At 43.4% G+C, this 21378-nt stretch overlaps 1 protein-coding gene across 2 annotated transcripts in view; it reads left to right on the top strand.

Annotated features, from left to right (window-relative positions):
• Positions 1 to 21378, top strand: part of VCL (vinculin) — a 105263-nt gene that overhangs the window by 78959 nt on the left and 4926 nt on the right. The window contains exons 12-21 of one of the 2 annotated variants that reach the window (XM_004426949.3): positions 802 to 1001; positions 2441 to 2569; positions 6264 to 6413; positions 8215 to 8323; positions 9432 to 9734; positions 11224 to 11348; positions 12782 to 12967; positions 16278 to 16481; positions 18506 to 18709; positions 19092 to 19196. In XM_004426949.3, coding sequence (XP_004427006.1) covers positions 802 to 1001; positions 2441 to 2569; positions 6264 to 6413; positions 8215 to 8323; positions 9432 to 9734; positions 11224 to 11348; positions 12782 to 12967; positions 16278 to 16481; positions 18506 to 18709; positions 19092 to 19196 — 1715 coding nt within the window. The remainder of the gene's footprint in view (positions 1 to 801; positions 1002 to 2440; positions 2570 to 6263; positions 6414 to 8214; positions 8324 to 9431; positions 9735 to 11223; positions 11349 to 12781; positions 12968 to 16277; positions 16482 to 18505; positions 18710 to 19091; positions 19197 to 21378) is intronic. The other variant, XM_004426950.3, reaches the window with a different exon arrangement.

The raw sequence follows: 21378 nt of genomic DNA, 5'->3' as shown, positions 1-21378 counted from the left end.
AATTTCGTATTATATGTTGAGAGCTTTAAAAAAGTTCATATCCATTGATCCAGCAATTTGTCTTATAGGAGTTTATTCTAAGAAATAATTAGAGGGCCAGCCTGGTGGCTTAGCGGTTAAGTGCGTGCGCTCCACTGCTGGCGGCCTGGGTTCGGATCCCGGGCGCGCACTGACGCACCGCTTCTCCGGCCATGCTGAGGCTGCGTCCCACATACAGCAACTAGAAGGATGTGCAGCTATGACATACAACTGTCTACTGGGGCTTTGGGGGAAAAATAAATAAACAAAATCTTTAAAAAAAAAAAAAAAGAAATAGAGATGTTTCTAAGGATTTACATACAAGAGTGTATATAAACAGTGTAAATGTTTAATAACAAGCAAATGGCCAAATAATTATGGTTAATATGATAAAATATTACGTAAATTTTAGATGATGATTTTTGAAGAATGTTTAATGATGTGGAAAACTGCTTGCATTAAATAAAAAGAAACAAGGAATAAAAATTAATGTATAGTATAATCCCAATTTTGTATGTGTAAATAGGACCTGCAACGCATTAAAAACGACTGGAAGGAAATGTTCAAGTATGCCAGTCTCCGAGTGATAGAATTATGAGTGGTTTATCTATTTTTATGTGTACTTTTCTGTATTTCTCATATTTTTTCCTATTGTTAGGGGAAAAAAACCCACTAAATGTTACTGTTAAAAAACAAAACAAAACGAAAAAACACTCACCAGAATGGCACTGTAGTTACCTTCTCCAGGTCTATGTGAGTTTCAGTGTTTTCCTCTTGGTCCAGGTCAGGCTGCCATCCGGGGGCTTGTGGCCGAAGGACATCGTCTGGCTAATGTCATGATGGGACCTTATCGCCAAGATCTTCTTGCAAAGTGTGACAGAGTGGACCAACTGACGGCCCAGCTGGCTGACCTGGCTGCCAGAGGGGAAGGGGAGAGTCCTCAGGCCAGAGCACTTGCATCTCAGCTCCAAGACTCTTTAAAGGTAGAACTTAGGCGTGTATATCATTACATTCCTTATGCTTACTACTATTGAAAAACTAGGGAGGGAGAATTTTTTTAAATATATAATTTCTTGAGTGTAGGGAAAGTGAAAAGAGTGTGACCAAGGATATAAGGAAATCCACAGCTTATTAGGAAAAATCTCACCAGTGACAGCAACTGAAGTTATGTTTCTCACATTTCACTCTATCAAGAGCTCTTTTGAATTTGCTCTATCCACCTATCACCTGTACTTTTTATTTACTCAATATTTTTCTTAAAATGGATTCCTTTTTTAAACTTAAATAAATTTATTTAGAAGAAAACTTTATAATAATCCTGGAATCTTGAGCTTGATGAGCTAGTTATATTTTTTTCTAATATTCTTTAAAAGAAGTACATAATTATTAAAATAAAAACATTTGTCTATATAACACCTAAAATCATCTCAGGTATCACCAGCCAGTACATGCCACTCACCTTAAGAAACAGTGAGGGCGGGGCCAGCCCTGTGGCCTATCGGTTAAGTGTGCGCACTCCACTACTGGCGGCCTGGGGTCGGATCCCTGGCGCCGCACCAACACACCGCTTGTCTGGCCATGCTGAGGTGGCGTCCCACATACAGCAACTATAAGGATGTACAACTATGACATATAACTATCTACTGGGGCCTTGGGGAGAAAAAGGGGAAAAAAGGAGGAGGATTGGCAATAGATGTTAGCTCAGGGCCAGTCTTCCTCAGCAAAAAGAGGAGGATTGGCATGGATGTTAGCTCAGGGCTGATCTTCCTCACAAAAGATAAAAAAGAAACAGTGGGGGCGATTGAGACTTCTTTGTATAAATCCAGAAAACATAGATTGGACTAAGTGTGATAACCATGAAAAGGAGATTTTTCATGACTTCTTTAGACCTATGTTAAGAAATGGATAGATATATTAGTTATCAAGTTTTTCCATAAACTTAATTGAAAAAACATGTATCAAAAAAATTCCCATTCTTGATTTCTTTCCTCTTAATAGAAGAGGAAAATTGGCACCGCACCCACCAAACAATCCTTCTAGTTACTGTGGTCATTATCAGGCCCGTCCAGCACTGGGAGTGGTGAGGAACTGCATCTCGTCCTAGGGCCTTCTTTGGGCTCAACCCCATGATTCTCAGTATTGTTTCTTAGAGGCCGCCAAGAAAAGAAGTAAAATTTCTTGATTGCATGAAACAGTCTCTAGGGAAATGTGAGTCGTGTCTTACCTCTCCTATTAGACACTAATCACTTAGGGGGCAGGATTCATATCTTACACCTGTTCCACGCTAGCTCAGTGCTTTGTGCATAGTTGATACTCAGTAAATATTTATTGAATGAATGAATGTGTCAGTGAAGTGAGAACATTGGCATATGTGCTCTTTGGATATTTTTGGAAATTTTTATTTGTAAACAATATTTTTAAGGATCTGAAAGCCCAGATGCAGGAGGCCATGACTCAGGAGGTGTCAGATGTTTTCAGCGATACCACAACTCCCATCAAGCTGTTGGCAGTTGCGGCCACTGCACCCCCTGATGCACCCAATAGGGAAGAGGTGGGTATCTGAGGTCTTCCATTTCTTCTGTTTGCCAGCCACACACACACACACACACACACACGCACACACACACACACACACACACACACTTATGTGTTCATTGATTGATTATTTATTTGTAAAGGTAAAATGTGATTACAGTGTACATCGGGGACGGTGGTTGGGAAATTGCAGATGAAGAGTGGAAGGGTAGAAGAGGGAAGGCCCCGCAACCTCTTCTCTTAGTCACCAAATATATCAGTTAGGGATGTCTTTAGGACATATCTTTAGTTGCAAGCAGTAGAAGACCTGACCATCAGAGATTAAAACAAATGGGTTTTATTCTCATCACATAACAAGAAACATGGAGATAGATAGCCTTGTTTCAGCAACTTGACACCAGGAAAGCTGGCATTTCTGTGATTTTCTTTGTCTTTTCATCATGGTGTGAAATGGCGATTGCAGCCCTAGGCATCATGTTCAAGGCAGTAAGAAATAAGGGATGGGCGCATTCCAGTCACAACTATACCTTTTATTAGGGCACTTTATTCTCAACACAGAAGTCAGGGTGATCCTTTTAAATCATTTGATGTCATTCTTCTACTCAAACCCTTCCAATGACACCTCCCTGACCCAGAGTGAAGCCAGAGTCCTTACAATGAACAGTAAGGCCAGTGATGTGTTGGTAGACCAGCTCTCCAGGAAAAAAACCCCAAGAGCAAAAAGCCTTGATCTGTAATGTTTGTTGATTTCCATAATGTAAATATTCCCATCATGGCTGTTTCAATGTGACGTCACTGAAAGCAGAGTTGGAAAGAGATGGGCAGATTTGGCTCTTGTGAGCTGGGTGAGTTGGTACAAGTGGCTTCAGCACACCCCTGCATCTGGTCCCCCATCTACTTCTCTGACCTCTTGTGGTATCACTCTTCCCCCTCATGTTCCTCTGTCTACATTGACCTCCTTGCATTGTATTCTCAGTATTCTTTTTTATGTTTATGTGTTCTAGCCTTGGGGCCTTTGTACTTATTGTTCTCTCTGGTATGTCCATAGATAACTATATGTGTTATTCACTTACTTTCTTCAGCTTTCTACTGAAATGTCACTTTTGGGTGATCACCTAAGATAGCAACCCCACCCCAGGAATTTCCTAATCTCTATATCCTATTTTTCTCCTTAGCATTTATCAACATTTGATGTATTTACCTTGTTTTTTGTTTGTCTGTCTTCCTCACATTAGCATGAAAATTCCATGCAGGCGGGGACCTTGTTTTGTTATTACTTTATTCCCAGTTCTTAGAACAGTGCTTGGCCCATCATTGATACTGAATGAATGAAAGTAAAGAAATCTTGCAGGAGACTTTTGCTTATGTGTCATTGGCTAGAACTCTATTATATGGCTACCCAAGATGCAAAGGAATCTAAGAAAGCAAGTATTTAGTTTTCCAGCCTCTGTAGTATTGGCAGCAAAGGAGAAGGTGTTGGGTCAGGCAGCCAAGACAGCGTAGAACTAGTGGGTGGAGGTTTGTGTTCCTCTTGTTTGCTAATGACCCCCATTTTGTTTCTCTAGCCTAGGTTAGCAGTTCAGCTCATGGTCCCCTTAGGCTAGGATGATTTGCTATTTTTCATTACAGACTTCTCTGAGTTTCAGACTAGTAGATCCTACTGTCTGCTGGTAATCTCCACCTAGATGTTTCATAGGTACCTTAGCGTGTCTTATCCTCCTGTTCTCTCTCTTGGAAATTTATTTGTGAGTCACTATTAACTGTTTCCTTCTCTTCATCTTCCCACACCAGTAAATTAAGGCAAGCGAATTTGATTTCACAAATATTTCTTGAATCCTTTCCATTTTCCATTCATGTTGCCACTCTCTAGTTCTGAACCTTGTCCCCTGCTGCCTGTATGACTGCTCAGCTCTGGCTGGTTTTCTTTGAATCTGTCACTAGGCCATGAATAAAATAAAAATACAGATCTGACCCCTGATATTTTCCTGCTTAAACCCTTCAGTGGGCCTTCCCTTTCGTATAGAATAAAGCCAGAGCTCTGTGATCTGCTTTCTAATACTCTCTCTGTATCTATTTCCCACAAACCCCTGCCTCTCAGTTCATGCCCCAGCGATACCTAATTGCTTATAGTTTCCTGCATACTCTGTCCTTTCTCCCTTCTATGTCTTTGTTTTTTCTGTCTCTCTGCCTAATTATCTTCTTCTTTTTCAGCTAATTGCTATTTATCCTTTATCCTATTATCCTTTACTTGCTGGATAGGTTAAGAGCCTTTCCTTTTGCTCCCATGCTATCAGTGCTTAGCTTTATTATTGCACATAGCACACTCTATTATAAATATCTGCCAATGGGCCTTTTTTTACCCCACTAGGAGTGAACTCCTTGAGATACAGAAATTATGTCTTATTCATCTTTGTATCTTCAGCACCTACGCCAGGGTCTGGCACATAACAGGTGATCAGTAAATTTTGATTGAGTCACAAGAACAGCAAGCTAAGCAGACAGTTTAATCAGGGGGAGCAGCAGACATGGGCTGGGATTGAGATGATCAACCAAGGTAGGCAAAAGCCCTGTAGATCCAGAGTGTGAGAGATCAGCCAAGGAGAGAAACAAGGACTGAGGCCAGGAGGCAGGGACAGAGATTTAGGCAGAGATTCTGAGCATTAAATGGCAAGAACCCAGGTAGCTGAATCCAAACAAGAGGCCAGGACAGGGAAGAGACTTGAGTGGGTAAATACAGAACCCTGACAATGAGATTGGAGCCTACTGTTGAGCCAAGAGACCTTTAGAGATTGCCTGCCGGGAGCCAGAACTAGTCTCCAAGTGTAGGCAGGTAGACCCTTGGGACGAGGCAAAGAAGAGGATGCATTCTGCCAGGCAGTTCCTGACGTGCTCTGTGTATAGTATAAACCTGACCCAGTGCTGTTTGGTATACCTTGCTTTTTCAAGCATCAATTCTAATAATGTTATCCAAACAGATGACAGAAGAGCTTTGTCATTTTATCTAAGTTAAATCGTCCCCTTCATGGTATGCAACCTTGCATAATATCTTTGTTGAAGGAAAAGTTAACTTTTTTAAAATGTGAGAGCTGAATGAACAATTCAGTAGATGGTTTTACGTTGGGGGTAGTAAAAGTCAGCCATCCTTACCCTTGTGTCAGGCGTGAGTGTGAGCACCAGCTATTGTTTTTCCCATGGAGGTCAGGGCAGAGTTTTTACAACATTAATGGTAATGGGATATGTGAGGGTGCTGCCCTGAGGAGGCTGGAGCTCTGTTTAGGACTCCATGGATATTCTTGGCTTTTAATGCAGCCAGCCGCCTACACTGGAGCCTGGAGTGGGTTTGTCTGTCTTCTTCAAACTAGAGGATGAGCCTTTTGGAAATGGGAATTATTTGTCTTCACATTCTGTGAACTCCTTACTGCAGACCACACAGTGCTGTCTGTCCTCTTTGCGCTTGGTAAGCACTGGTTGCACTGAAATTCAGGGGTGTGTGTGTGCGCGCACATGATGCTTATGGCCAAATCTCTGAGGAGATATAGCAAGGCCAAGGCTTGGTGTTTGACTGTTGTCTTATTAACTAGGGTTTGCTGTCATCTCTAAAGTCTTTGCTTGAGCAGTTGCTGCCTCTGCTTAAGGAGAGACTTTTTCTTTGGCTGCCTGACCTGTTTTATTGAAATAAATTTTCTTAACGTGTTTGTTTTTTCCTCAAGGTATTTGATGAGAGAGCAGCTAACTTTGAAAACCATTCAGGAAGGCTTGGTGCCACGGCAGAGAAGGCCGCTGCTGTTGGAACTGCTAATAAATCCACGGTGGAAGGCATTCAGGCATCAGTGAAGACGGCCCGAGAACTCACACCCCAGGTTGGGTTTTGCTCACTCTTCATCATTTCAATATTCACCATATAGTATTCAATAAAGCAGGTCAATTACAGAACGGTTTCTATACATTTTTGAACACTTATGTAAAATGTCATGGAAAAAACACACATACCCGTAGTGTCAAAATCATTTTTGTATTGTTTGAATTTTTTACAATGATTATAGATTAGTTTTGAAAGTAGAAAAAACTAGTAAAGCACCCTCCCCCCCACACACACATATAATTAGGGAAATATTTGGATAATCTTGAGAGGTTAGTTTGTTTTGATTTTAGAGCTTATGCCTTTCCCTACATCCCTTTGAGGGAATTTTTTAAAAATTCAGTTATGTCCATAACTTGTTTTCTTTTTCCTACTTAATTATATAACCAAGATATAGCTAGTATGCTGTGAACAGTATACTGAAAGAGTGGGAACAAAAGAAAACAATTTGGACAGGAATTAAAGTTCTAATACATGATCGGTGTTTTTAAAAATATCAGTTCAACATCGTTTAGTGTGGTGTTTGTGCACTTTTTATTCTAATCAACTTATAGAAACTTCATTATTTTTTCATTCAGCAGTTTTACAATCTGTGATACTGGCTTTGGTGGGAACGTGCAGGGAGAGACAGGGGAAATAAGCACATCTCTTAATTGTTCAACTTTTGGCCACATGGCATGATAACAAGTTAGATTCTCTTGAAAAATCATACTTGTCCAACTTTTTAAAAAAGCTGGCATAAAATATGAACATGTCTAACTTTCTTTAAAAACTTGCATAAAACGTGGAATGTAAAACATAGGATTTCTGTATAAAACTCAGATTCCTAAAAAAGAGAAATAGAAGACTAGATTTAAGACACCAACTGTAGAAAGAGCAAGGACTTTGGAGACAGATCTGGACTTAAATTCTCTGTGACTTTGAGTTTCCTCATCTGTAAAATGGAGATAATTCCTTCTTGATGAATTGTTTTGAGGAATAAGAGGATGCTTGTACAGCCTGAAACTTACCAAATACTCGATAAATGTTAGTTCCTTCCTCAAGTGCTCTGACTGGGTGGGAGCTTTTGAGCAAGTCACTTAAATTTTCTGAGCCTTGGTATTTGCATCTGCGAAGTGGAGAAATTACCTGTCCTGTCTCTCTCACAGGGTTGTTGTGAGGATTCAGTAAGATAATGGATAAGAAAGCACTTTGTTAACTGTAGACAGTTATTTCTTATAAATATTCCTATCAATTTTAATTAATTTTTAGTATCTTCATGGTGCTTTTTAAAATGGAAGAGTTGACATCAAGGGCTTAAATATATGTCAGTTTTGTGTATGTCCTAAAGTATTACGTGAACACCCATTTACTTTGTAACTTTATTGCCTTCTTAAAATCAGGCTGTGACTGTAAAACCTTTTGCAAGGGCCTATTCTGGGGTGCTATTTATGAAACCAAACCTAATGTGTTCAGTCTGAAAAGAGACTTGCTGATTTTTGGCTTTACAGCGCCATCTGCAGGTAAAGAGGAGGAAGCTTCGCTGAAGCTTTGTATTTGAGTGGGAGGGTGCTCTGGTGTTTAAAGATTTTATTTATTCATTTTTTTCCCCCCAAAGCCCCAGTAGACAGTCGCATGTCATAGGTTCACATCCTTCTAGTTGCTGTACGCGGGACTCGGCCTCGGGCTGGACGGAGAAGTGGTGCCTTGGGGCGTGCCCGGGATCCGAACCCGGGCCGCCAGCATCAGAGCACGCGCACTTAACCGCCAAGCCACGGAGCCGGCCCTGCTCTGGTGTTTAAAGGTTGTTCTGTCATTGCCAGGTCGTCTCAGCTGCTCGCATCTTACTTAGGAATCCTGGAAATCAAGCTGCTTATGAACATTTTGAGACCATGAAGAACCAGTGGATCGATAATGTTGAGAAAATGACAGGTAGAGTTGTGTGCAAGGTTCTTATTGTCTAATCCATGAGGAATGAGTTCTGAGAAACTCAAGCAAGACCGGTTATGTTACTCAGCTGTAATTGGATAAAGGGACGGTCATGTGCTCGACAGTGTACAGCCGTGGTTTCTCATTCAAGCCTTGCAACTTTGTCTGAAGAGAGACTCTTTGAGTCTCTTTTATTTTAATGCTGCCCTCCCAGTGTGATGTTTATTGTTACAGCTCCTATCTTCTCCTTGAATAGTGTCTTTGCTCAGTCTGAGCCAGAGTTTGGTTTCAGAGGCTGAGAGGCAGTGTTTTTGGATACAGAAAGTGTCCCTGTCATTTTCAATGGGTTCACATTTCAAGTAACTACAATAGCTACCATTTAACACAACTTGTCTCAGAGTTTCCTCCAACTTATCAACTACGTAGTTTTAAAAAGAAGGAGAGACCAACCACCAGCAAACCTGTGTCTGTGCGATTGAAGTGGCACCTCTGAATCGTCATTCTCTGTGGAGGGAGGGATAGGAGAGGAGGGAAGAAATGAGGAATGCAGGCTCTTCTGCTTCCCTGCAGAACCTGCTGTGACAGGGGTCCATTGCAGGCAGAGATGAAAGTGGAGCTCCTAAGGTATCTGAAGAGAGGTAACAGAAACAAGAAACAGGCTCTTAGAGTTACTGGAATCCTCCGTGTGGCTCATCTTGGGCACTACAAGCTGCCAACAAGCAACAGATGGCTTGGGAGTGAGACAGGAAGGGAGAAAATGTTAACAGATAATGTGGTGGTGATGCGGTGCAGGTTTCGGGCGCAATTTTTATTTTTATTTCCTCCTGATGTCGTTACATTTCCTGTTGTCTGTGGTAGATACAAGAAGGCCAGTGACCACAGTTAGTGTAAATGCTGTGAGTCTATATGGCCTCCTGGGCTGCTACATCCTCATCTTTTTTTAACTATGGTATTCACCTGGAAGGTTTTGATTGTATAAGTAGGGCTTTGAGCTGAAGGAGAGAATTCTGGGTGTTGTACTTTCACATGAGAAACTTGAGTGGACAACAGGCTTTTGGAATCTCTGTTCTTCTAAAATAGAAACTAAATTCCATTTCTGTTCTCCTGACAGGGCTGGTGGACGAAGCCATTGATACCAAATCTCTGTTGGATGCTTCTGAAGAAGCAATTAAAAAGGACCTGGACAAGTGTAAAGTAGCCATGGCCAATATTCAGCCTCAGATGCTGGTCGCTGGGGCAACCAGCATTGCTCGTCGGGCCAACCGGATCTTGTTGGTGGCTAAGAGGGAGGTGGAGAACTCGGAGGATCCCAAGTTCCGTGAGGCTGTGAAAGCTGCCTCAGATGAATTGAGCAAAACTATCTCCCCAATGGTGATGGATGCAAAGGCTGTGGCCGGAAACATTTCTGATCCTGGTAAGCAATGCATGGTGTGGTTCACCTCAGCTGAGAGGTTAACTCAGGAAGCTGACAGAGTGGGGAGAAAATATGCACCCCACAAGCACCACATACAAAATCTGGGAGCAAAAACTACAGATACTTAGTTTGAGAATGCTAGATTAATCTTTTTCTGTACAAAAGATATTGAACAGTATATTTTCTGCAACATTGGCAGGGTTGTTGTAAGTTACTCTGGACCAACTTCTCTGCACTTTTTTAATGTCTGACTAAATAGCTCCTGGCCCTGTTTAGTCATTATTTTGGAAATTTCTCAAAAGATGCATGATAAACAGTTTACCAACTGTTTAGCTTATGTAACCAGCATTACTTTTCTTTTTTTTTTTTTTTTGTGAGGAACATCAGCCCTGAGCTAACATCCATGCCAATCCTCCTCTTTTTGCTGAGGAAGACTGGCCCTGGGCTAACATCTGTGCCCATCTTCCTCCACTTTACATGGGACGCTGCCACAGCATGGCTTGACAAGCGGTGCCTCGGTGCATGCCCGGGATCTGAACCCAGGCCACCAGCAGCAGAGCACACGCACTTAACCGCTACACCACAGGGCTGGCCCCCAGCATTACTTTTCTTAAAATGCTTTTTCTCTGGAAAACATGTTCCATTTCTATCAAATCTGGAGAGCTCAAGTTGACCTGTGGTCTCCTAGGTGATTATCCTGGTCCTACACCAAAGAATCTAGGTTTTCTTTAGCTGAATTTTGATCATGTTTTCAGTACTACTAAAGATAATACCACTCCTTTGATTGGAAACATCTGAATTCCTTCCTGTTCTGAGCATCCAATGTTTCTAGCTTCGTCTATGAGTAGAGTCCAGTTAATGTGAGAGAGTGGGAAGGAGGGGCTGCCCTATTCATCCCTAGCCCAGGCAGAATCTTTCTAGTATCTTTAACCCACCATCACTAAGGACATGCTCAGTTTCCTAACTGGAGTTTCTAATAGCTTGAGTAGATTCCTAAATTCTAGGTGACTGGACACGGTAGCAGCAGCTCAACCTAGGGGTTAATATGCTGAATGCCAAGTGGAGCAAAGGAGTAGGGAGAAAGGTGAGAAGTACTCCAGGGACTGTGTGCCCAATCTGAGACTGACATCTGCCCTGTTCTGAGTTGGGCAGGCTTATCTCTTGACTGCTTCATCATAAGAGAGGTGATGAGCACCACCTGAGTCCACAGTGTTCACGTCCCGGGGTGTCCTGAGTACTTGTTAGTAGTATAGGCAAGAAGGCCCCCTGAGCACTACAGGGCACAGGTGGTTTGTGACACTTCTGACTCTTTGTAGGCCTCAGGGCATCTGCCTTACTCTTATCTCCCTTCCCTTCAATCATTGCCTGTGATGCTTACTGGCAGCTTCACATCCAGCTTTTGTTAATGGAAACGAGTTCTTTTGCTGGACAGACAGTGCTCCAAGGGCACTGACCTGCCCAGCCAAAAGTGAGGGCGTCTTGTGTTTAGGCCTGCAAAAGAGCTTCCTGGACTCAGGATATAGGATCCTGGGAGCTGTTGCCAAGGTCAGAGAAGCCTTCCAACCTCAGGAGCCTGACTTCCCGCCTCCTCCGCCAGACCTTGAGCAGCTCCGCGTAAGTAAATTCAGAGAGATGGGGAGAATTGAGCAGCGGGGCGCTGGGACTGTAGCAAGAGAGAGGTAGACTGTTCTGGATCCTCAGTCACTAGGTGGCTTTGTTTAGCTTTTACTTAGAGCTTAGTCAGGGGTACAACTTGACTTTCATTCCTAAATCTACTGAAGTCCTCACCCAGTGCTTATGCATGGGGTGTGCTGGGTAGGTGGGGGTCTGTGGTGTTGGCCTGCTCTGATGAGGAGTGACGGGAGCAGCGGAGCTGGCTTTGGTAAGTGTGGAGGCGATGAGTGATGAGTTAGTGGGCGAGTTAGTGAGCAGTGGGAAAATAACCTGCTCAGCTTATAATGTGGTGAGGAGATTTCATGTGTTCCCAGTTGATGAGATGACGGCAAAACTGAGGTGGTTAGACTCTTGTGTATGTTCTTATTTCCTTTCCTTGACTTTTTTTTTAGCAACAAAAGTAATACAATCTTTTTTTTTTTAAGAAAAGTTTATTTTTGTAATTTTTCTTTTTTGTAATTTTTTTTCCCCCAAAGCCCCAGTAGATAGTTGTATGTTGTAGTTGCACATCCTTCTAGTTGCAAGAAAAGTTTATTTTTTCCCAACTATAATTTAAAATCTTTTGATGTCCCCCAAAGTACCATGAATTTATTGTTCCATAGGTAAATGGTTTAGGAACAGGTTAGCTGGGCAATATCTTGCATATACAAATCCTAGAATCAGAAATAGTGATTATTTTTAGACATTAACTAACAGCATTGGAAATAGCTTGCCTTTGAGAATAGCTTATCAAGGCAATAATTTGGTTTATTCTCCTTGATTTTCTTTCTCATATTTAGTGTCAGTGAAAGATGTAAGTTTCTAAGTTGGTTGAGGACAAAATTGGATCATTGTGCCCATAGTTAAGAAACAGTGCTTCCCTAGCTTCCAACTCTATTTGATTCTTTCAATCAAATAAAGTGGGTGGTGGGTGGTTAGGGCCAGGGGGAGGGCTCTTATGGAGAATGGCTTCTCTTGTAATCAATAGAGTCATGACATTCAGAATCAAGATCTTAGAGGCCATTTTGTCTAGCTACCCCTCATTGACAGATGAGGAACCTGAGGCCAAGGGGAGAAGTTACTTTCCTATGTAGCTGCCCCTCAATAGACTCAGGACCAGAACTTAGATCTTTGAGAATCCTTGGTCCGGTAGTGCTGTGCATGCCTCACTGGGATATGTCCAAAACACTAGCTGCTAGCTTTTTATGTCAAAAAAAGGAAAAATATATGCTTCTCTTAAGATTGAAGCAAGTGGTCCTTGTGCTCAGTGTGGGTGGTCTTATATGGAGTGAATGTGGGTGTCTTTTCTGGGGATGCTTTTTAGAGGAAAGGAAAGAATTCTAGGGGGGAGTAGTTCCCAGGGCTTTACTTACAACTTGGTGATTCTTTCTTAGCTGACAGATGAGCTTGCTCCTCCCAAACCACCTCTGCCTGAGGGTGAGGTCCCTCCTCCCAGGCCCCCACCACCGGAGGAGAAGGATGAAGAGTTCCCTGAGCAGAAAGCTGGGGAGGTGATAAACCAGCCAATGATGATGGCTGCCAGGCAGCTCCATGATGAAGCTCGCAAATGGTCCAGCAAGGTGAGTAATAAAGCTTTTCTTGTTGAGAAAGGATGAAGAACCATGCACACAGCCCAGAAGAAGAGTCTGTTTGGAAAGTCACCCTCTCTCTGCTTTGGTTCCTGTTGTTGCCAATAGCATGATCCTATTCTAGTTGTTTAGTGAGATGTTTCTGATGCTTGATGATTTCTCCTTCTGGCAGCAAAAATGAGAGCTAGGATGCCTGTGGTTTGAGGGTTCCTCTCCTCTGTCCATTAGAGTGTCAGCTGTCCTGATGCTGGACATTTGGCATCTTTTAGAAATTGCTTTTCTTCCTTAGTATTGCTGAATGTTTTTAGATGCTCTCTCGCTAATTATCAGCACTCCAAACATGACACTGTCTTCTGTGGGCTCTGCTACAACTAGATGAAATGTTTGCATTTTTCTTCTTTTTTTTCATAGAAGCAAGTAGATTGCTGTCTTAGAAGCCATGTGCTTGGCCCTTTTCTCAGAATCATCTTACTCTTCAACTCAAGACAGCTCTAGGCTAACTCTGACTAAACAAATCTAAAAGTGTAAATATTAATGTGGTTGGTAAAAATTTGGATGCTACGGCAGTCATGCCTCATGAATAACTTTTGCTTATTTTCCCCTAAATGATGAAAAGTGAGTGGTAGCTTTTGTAGATAAGAGCTAGATATTATTACTAACCTTGCAGTGAAATGTAGTTTTAAGTCAGTTCTGAACTGTTTCTAATATGACCCTAGATCTTTACTCCCACCGACCATTTGCCTTTGTTCTTTTCACACCCTCAGCCTTCTCAAGCTCTTGTATTGAATGTAGTTCCCCAGGGACCTCCTGCACATGCAGCTGATCTTGGGTTTCTTCAGGCTAGGAAATTGACCTTGTTTTTTTTTTTAATATATTTTTTAAAATTTTATTTATTTATTTTTTCCCCCAAAGCCCCAGTAGATAGCTGTATGTCACAGCTGCACATCCTTCCAGTTGCTGCATGTGGGACGCGGCACCAGCATGGCCGGGGACGTGGCCCCAGCATGGCTGGAGCAGCGGCGCATTGGTGCGCACCTGGGATCCGATCCCAGGCCGCCAGCAGCAGAGCGTGCGCACTCAACCGCTAAGCCACGGGGCCGGCCCCAGACCTTGGTTTTTTAATTCTTTTTTTCTGAACCGTTAGCTGTAAGCCCAGGTTCTAAGAAGGAATGGTGACTTTGCTGGTCAGGTCTAACCTGTGGATTTATTTATTTATTTATTTATTTATTTATTTTTGGTGAGGAAGAGTGGCCCTGAGCTAACATCTGTTGCCAATCTTCCTCTTTTTGCTTGAGGAAGATTGTCCCTGAGCTAACATCTGTGCCAATCTTCCTCCAGTTTATATGTGGGACACCACCACAGCATGACTTGATGAGCGGTGTGTAGGTCTGCGCCTGGATCCGAACTCGTGAACCCTGGGCCACTGAAGTGGAGCGCGCGAACTTAACCACCATGCCACCGAGCCAGCCCCAGTGGAATTATTTATAATCATATCTCTCTAAGTGGGGCATGCACACCTAGGACCATTAGCAGGCATGTGAGGAGTGGGGTTGAGGTGACAAAGAAAGTTGGTTTTACTCAAAGATTTTAAAGGAAATTTAAATTTCATTACAAATAAACCCAGATACATTGGGAAGTGGAACACAAAATATACATGAATTGTAAAGGTAAAGATAAAATTTAAGGGGCAGACAGCATTGGCCTACCTATTTACCCCATTCTGCCACTTGTGGCCAGAAATCCTTAGGTCTGACTGTCTCTGGAGGTTTGGAGCATCAGAGGATTGCTGACTTTGAGCTGTGTGAAGTCAGGAGCTACTTGAACCATGTGTGTTTGGGGAGGTGGGTGGTGGTATGTGTTTGTGTATCTGTCAATCTATCTGTCTTGGTACACTTTGGGACTCTGAATCCCAGCAGCAGTGAGCTGGCCTCTCCTCCAAGGAATGAAGATGAGTCCTGGTTGAGGCACAGGTTAGGATTTCGACGGTACCTGAACCCCTCGTTGGCCCTGAATGCTCCAGCTTTGTCATCACCTTGTGGAGACAAGCTTCTGTGCAGGATAAGACTTTTAGGAGTGATAGCAACCTCCAATAAAATTCCACACAAACTCCTACTTCCTCTTGATTAGAGAGACATGTTTGATATAAAGAACCAGTGTTCACCATTCATCACTTAAGTGGTTTGGCTTCATTGAGGCAATTCTTTTTATTTTCTTTCCTCTCCAGCCTATTTCAGCATTTGATCCCCCTGCCTCCTCCCCTGGCCTTTCAGAATCCTCATCCCTGGTATTAAATTCATTCTCTCCCCTTCATGGATCCTCTTCTCTCATGGGCACCAATTTTGGGCTCCTTTGAGCTCAGCCTTGGTGAGTTGCCAAGTCCACGAGTTATCTGTGAAATATGTAAATTGAGTTTGAGGTGAGTGAGAACCCTGTTTTGCAACGGAGAGATTTCTATTTTACCCAAAGAAGAGCTTTCTGAGTTGGTACTAGCAGTGGATTTAATATGAGATTGTGGAAGCGTTGTCTCTGAAGACCTTGAAGGAATAGAGAGCTGGTCTGAGGTGCGGGTTTTCCCTAAGATGGAGGCCTGTATGACGTGTCTTCTTGAGGCTTCTTCCAGCTGGATGATTGTGGCATACCCGATAAGTCCTTTTCACTCACCATCATGTTTGCTTTCTTGCCTCTTTCCTTGTTTGATATATCTGTTGTCTCCAATGTATCGTTTTTAATTCTGGGACTTTTAACTCCTGAGGGAAATAATAATCTGTGGCTGGCAGCTGCAGAGCTGATCCAAGTCACTGCCTGTGTCCAGGAACATGTAGAACAGTGTCCGTGCCAGCAGGGTGTCACTTTGTTCTGTTCAAAGCAACTTGTGTGGCTGCGTTTACTTTTTTTCTCTGGATTCCTTTTAAAGGTAATCAGCTACTGTTGTTTGGTTGTTTAGCTTCTCAAAAATGTTCTGTCATGAGAATTACTCTTGGCAAGTTTAACTTTGGTAGTAAGTAAATAAAAAAGGAATGCCACTTGCTTTCTTTGTATAAATATTTCTCTGGAAACCCTTTGCCACTGGAGTGAGTCTCTTTCCTTCACTCACTATGAACAGGGTAGCTTGGGCTAGTGTTGGAGGCTGAGAATTTCCCCTTCTGTGGAGCTTGGTTCATCTGGCTCCCGGAGAATATGCCATTTTCTTTCCCATCCTAGGCAAGCTTTGGTTACTAAACCAGCTGAAGCTCAGTTCCCCAAGTCCTACTACTCTTACTAACACTGTCCCTGTTTCTCATCCTTCCTGCCATCGACAAAGCCGGGTAACCCAGCCGCTGAGGTGGGTGTAAGTGTTGTAGCTGAGGCAGATGCGGCCGATGCTGTTGGGTTCCCTGTCCCCCCTGACATGGAAGACGATTACGAACCTGAGCTGCTGTTAATGCCATCCAATCAGCCGGTCAACCAACCCATTCTGGCTGCGGCTCAGTCATTGCATCGGGAAGCTACCAAGTGGTCTAGTAAGGTACTGATTAGCACCCCCAGTTGGGGCTGCTCCATATGCATCCGGCCATGTGCAGCCTTGACACGTTGCATCACTCATGATCTGTGCGGGTCCTGTGAGTCTGAGCAGGGTGGGCATCTGTCTTGTCTGCACCTTGTTGTTAGGAGGCTTCACAAGTTTGATAGGTTTGCTAATGCCAGATTAATTGGACTGCATTTATGTTTGGGGTCTAGAGAGAGATGGGGTCACTTTTTGAAAGGATTCCTTTTCTTACTGACCTTGCGGCCACTATGGGAACTTTAAACCCCTTGGGAAGCCGTTGATGCATCTCTCAATGACTTGCAGGTCAGGAACCATTGTAAACCATTAAAAAGTCACCTGGCCTGACCATTGAGCTTTGCCTGCCATCCCCCTCCCCTGCTGACCTCTCACTGATGGCTCAGGCAGAGTTGATCAGGGTGAGAAGCAGCTTTATATGGCAGGGTCTCTGGGGAGGACTGCTTGCTGCCCTGCTCTTGGCTGTGTGGCAGATGCTGGCCTTAATGGGAACCCACAGGGAAGGGGGCTTCACTGACTGCTTGTCCAGGTGTTTCAGTGAGAGAGGATGGGAGTGGGGAACAGTGAGCGCTCAAAGCTGCAGGACACGCAGCAGAGCTTTGGCTTTGGGGACTGAACCAAGGCTAGTTTGGGGTGTGGGGGTGGGGGTGATCAGTTTTTTCCCTTTGAAGGTGGCATGTTGCAAGAAGAAAGGGTTTGAAGAGTGTTGGGTAATAATTAACCCTTGCACTACAGTCTTCTAACCAAGGTCATGAAGTCCTAGAATGATCCCAGGTCTGCCCTGCAAGAGATGGGCCCAGATGGCCTTGTCTAACACACCCCTGTTCTCATGACTTCTTCCCATACCTGTGTTCTCTCTGGCCTCAATTACTGCCTGAGATGTTACACGCCTTCCAGCATAAATGATCAGCCACTTCATGGTGCCTGTGGCGATCTCTCACAGAGTGCCCCGCAGTGGCATGGTTTGTGTCTGCCTCACTGCATCATAGAGAAATTGAAAAGCATGAGGGGAAAAATGTGGAGGGCCTGGCCTTTCAGGTTGTTTCAAACATAGCAGTTATTTTTGGTTGTTACTAGCCAAAAGATGAACCTTTTGAGGGCATAAAGTAAATTACTTGTGCAATTCTTTATTATGACTCATGAGGGTTTTAATGAACCAAAATGCAAAATCTAATATAAACTGCTATTAGTTGGCATGATGGGTTCCATTTACAGCTTGACTCATGATTTTTATTTTCCTGATAAGCGCGGCACCCTCTTAGCTAAAGGTTTCTTTAATTGAAGCCACTTAGCTGAGGGGATTGAAGAATTGATCTGGGCCTTTTTAAATGTGAAAAATTAAAATAACATGTTCCTTAAGGCTAGCAGGACAAACAAGAGCCACTAGAGGGAGGGCAGGAGCAGTCTAGGTCAGAAAATATGTTTTTTTCTCACTGGGCTGATGATAGTTACTTGGGGTTTTAAATTCTAGTTCAGCTGTGACAGTCCTTGGCTGCTATTTGTAACAAGTGTAAGGATGAAGAGGATGATTTCAGCGTCTGGAAAGGCTCCTCTGTATTTTTCCCCTCAGGCCAGCTCTACTGCTTTTCCCCCGTAGAAAGGAAAATGCCTGTTTAACCAAATTCTTGGCCCCATTTTATTGACATTAACTTGGAGATGCTGAAGTGCTTGTTTAGTGCTGTGCCTGGGGCGCACATGTTGCCCTTTCAGACTAATACCCAGGTCTTCCTTTTTTCAGTTGGGTGCTCTCTCTCTCTCTCTCTCACTCTCTCACTGAGTGCTGGGGTGAGTGCCCTGGCTCGCTCTTCTCTTTGTCTGTTTCTCCTGTGCTATCCATATCACTCAAGAACAGTCCTTTTATCCTCTTCTCACTCTTCCAGAGGGCTGCTAGAGCAGCAGGCTCTCTCCTCTTCTCTGTGCTTCTACTTCCTTCCCTTACTTGGCCAGAGCGTGGGCTGAGCTCACACTGTATCTTTGCTTCTCTCTAGGGCAATGACATCATTGCAGCAGCCAAGCGCATGGCTCTGTTGATGGCTGAGATGTCTCGGCTGGTAAGAGGAGGCAGTGGTACCAAGCGGGCACTGATTCAATGTGCCAAGGACATCGCCAAGGCCTCAGATGAGGTGACTCGGTTGGCCAAGGAGGTTGCCAAGCAGTGCACAGATAAGCGCATTAGAACCAACCTCTTACAGGTACTCAGGAAAAGTGTGTGTGTGTATCAGAGTGGGGGTGTGTGGGAGGGAGGAATGCAGAAGAGAGAAAAGTGGATGAGCAAGGAGGAGGTGGCACTTCAGAGTGGAAAGAAATAGCAGAAAGGGGAAATACACATGTGTATTTGGGAAAAACAAATTCAGGAAAGTTTATTTCCTAATCAAATCAAAGAATTTTAATGCTTCCATTTCTGGACACAGGCAATCTACTGATCCTAGGGAGAAAACAAGTGGAATCCTGCTGCTAATTTGAGTGCCTTCTGCATGCCAGCCACTAGGAATACAGAGGTGGATAAGTCTTGCCCTCAAGGAACTTGTGGGCAAGACAAATGTAGAAACATACTAAATTAAATTTTCTTTTTAGGTATGTGAGCGAATCCCAACCATAAGCACCCAGCTCAAAATCCTGTCCACGGTAAAGGCCACCATGCTGGGCCGGACCAACATCAGTGACGAGGAGTCTGAGCAGGTATGTGTCTGCTGCTTCTAGTTTCTTGCCAGCAGCTTCTGTGCTACTTTATAGCAATTTAATTCAGCTTTGGGGAAATTTTACCTGTGAACCGAGCATTTAGTATGTGGGATGGAGTCTTCAACTTTCTCAGGAGGGCGCCTGTGTTGGAGAAATGCGTCAGAAATTTGGAAGGGGAAGTGAAGCTCTTGTGTAACTTTTGTCATTTTACAGATGGGAAATTGAGGCCTAGGGAGATTAAGTGTCTGAATCAGTAGCAGTTAGGACTCTTCTCAGATCTTTTCCTCCCGGGAATAGGTTTGGCTCTCTTGAGGCCTTCAGTGCCTGTTTACTCCCACCCACTGTATCTTTCTGGCTGGAGAGAATTTCTGCTTCCTAGCTCTATGGGTAAGTACCTGAGGGAGGATGAATACTGTAGGCTTTTCAGGCTCCTGTGCTGAGGCTGAAATGACAGCTCAAAGGAGGTACTTCTCTTTTGGTTTCTTTCTTTCTTTTTTATTTTTTTGTGAGTAAGATCAGCCCTGAGCTAACAACCATGCCAATCCTCCTCTTTTTTTGCTGAGGAAGACTGGCCCTGGGCTAACATCTGTGTCCATCTTCCTCCACTTTATATGGGATGCCGCCACAGCATGGCCTGATAAGGAGTGCGTCGGTGTGCGCCCGGGATCTGAACTTGGGCCGCCAGCAGCAGAGCGCACGCACTTAACTGCTATGCCACCGGGCCGGCCCCACTTTTGGTTTTTTTGACAGAGATTGAAATAAGGATGGTGGGAGGGTTCTCTTAAGCGATGCTTCTTGTATGTACATACTTTAGCAAGCATTTCTTGGAGTTTGTCTTCCTTCCTTGCCTCCTGGAAATGTGGCCCAGATATTTCAGACAGCCCTCATTTGAGCACCTCTCCCTCTCCTTATCTCCCCTCTAGTGGGCTCTGCTGTGAGCCAGATTCCCAATTTCTTCTTATGGCAGGCAGCACATCTTTGGTTGAACTACCCAGACAAGGCTCATCATACATGGGGTATACATGCGGCACTGTATTAGCCACTGTATAGGGAGTTAAGAAAACAGACACAATCCCTCCCCTTGAGGAACTCACAAATAGTTTGGGAAACCATCTCTGATCTCTAGACCAGGAGACAGGGGCTAGGGGCACTTTAGAGGAGGCTACTTTTTTTGGTGCCAGTAGTGCTGCTTTCACTACCATGTTTCAATCCAACAGTTCTCACCCTAACCCTGTCTTCTCCCAAACCATGGGAACTGGATCTTCACCCCTAACTTCCATGTATTCTAGCCAGGGTTTGGGCCCTGAGCTCTTTCCTGTCATGTGATCTCTTCTGCCCCAAGAAGAGGAAGTGGAGAAAACAGGGAAGGAAGGATAAGGCTCAGAATTTCAGACCTTATTATTTAGTTAATCAATTAACTAACCAACATGTATCTTGAGAATATCTACTATGTTGCATTAAATATTTCAATTAAAAACAGGTAGAAACTGACAGTGTGGTAGAATGGAAAAAACACAGGATTGCAAGTCAGAAGTTTTGAGTCCTCATCCTAACTGTTGTGTGAGTTTGGTTCGCAAGTCTCCGAACCTCTCTGGGCCTCATCCTCTTTGTTGACTGAGTGAAAAGATCAACTTTTCTGGAATTCTAGCCCATAGTTATGCCTCTCAGAGCCCATAAACCCTCTGAAATTGCATGCACAAATTTTGCACATGTGAGCATTTTTCTGGAGAAAGGAGAGAATCCACAGCCTTCATTAAATCCTCAAAAGGTCTGTGGGTCAAAAATAGTTAAGAATTAAAAAAAAAAAAGAATTACTGGGCCAATGGATCTATAAGTTCCCTGACTTTCTATAGTGGAGTATACCAGTGTGATCCCAGTCCTGTAAGTTTATGTGTTTTAGAAGATTTACTTATTTAGATTTTCATGGATGTATAAAGTGATTGGTTTGTTCATTTGGTTGTTTTTTCCATTTATTAATTAGATATTTATGAAATACCGCTTATGTGCCAGGCACTGTCCTAACACTGGGGTACAGCAGTTAACAAAACGGACAAAAATCTCTGCCCTAATGGAACTTAAATTTTAGATAAAATCAGATAGAAACAACCTAGTAAAACATATAGTACATCAGTTAGTGATGATGGGTTCTATGGGAAAAAAACGAAGAATTGGAGAATAAGGA

This window comes from Ceratotherium simum, chromosome 6 (genome assembly GCF_057802395.1).
Source record: "Ceratotherium simum simum isolate JZ-2026a chromosome 6, ASM5780239v1, whole genome shotgun sequence".
NCBI classification, from domain to species: domain Eukaryota; kingdom Metazoa; phylum Chordata; class Mammalia; order Perissodactyla; family Rhinocerotidae; genus Ceratotherium; species Ceratotherium simum.
The sequence above is the reverse complement of the archived record's forward strand: the minus strand, read 5'-3'. Positions and strand labels throughout refer to the sequence as shown.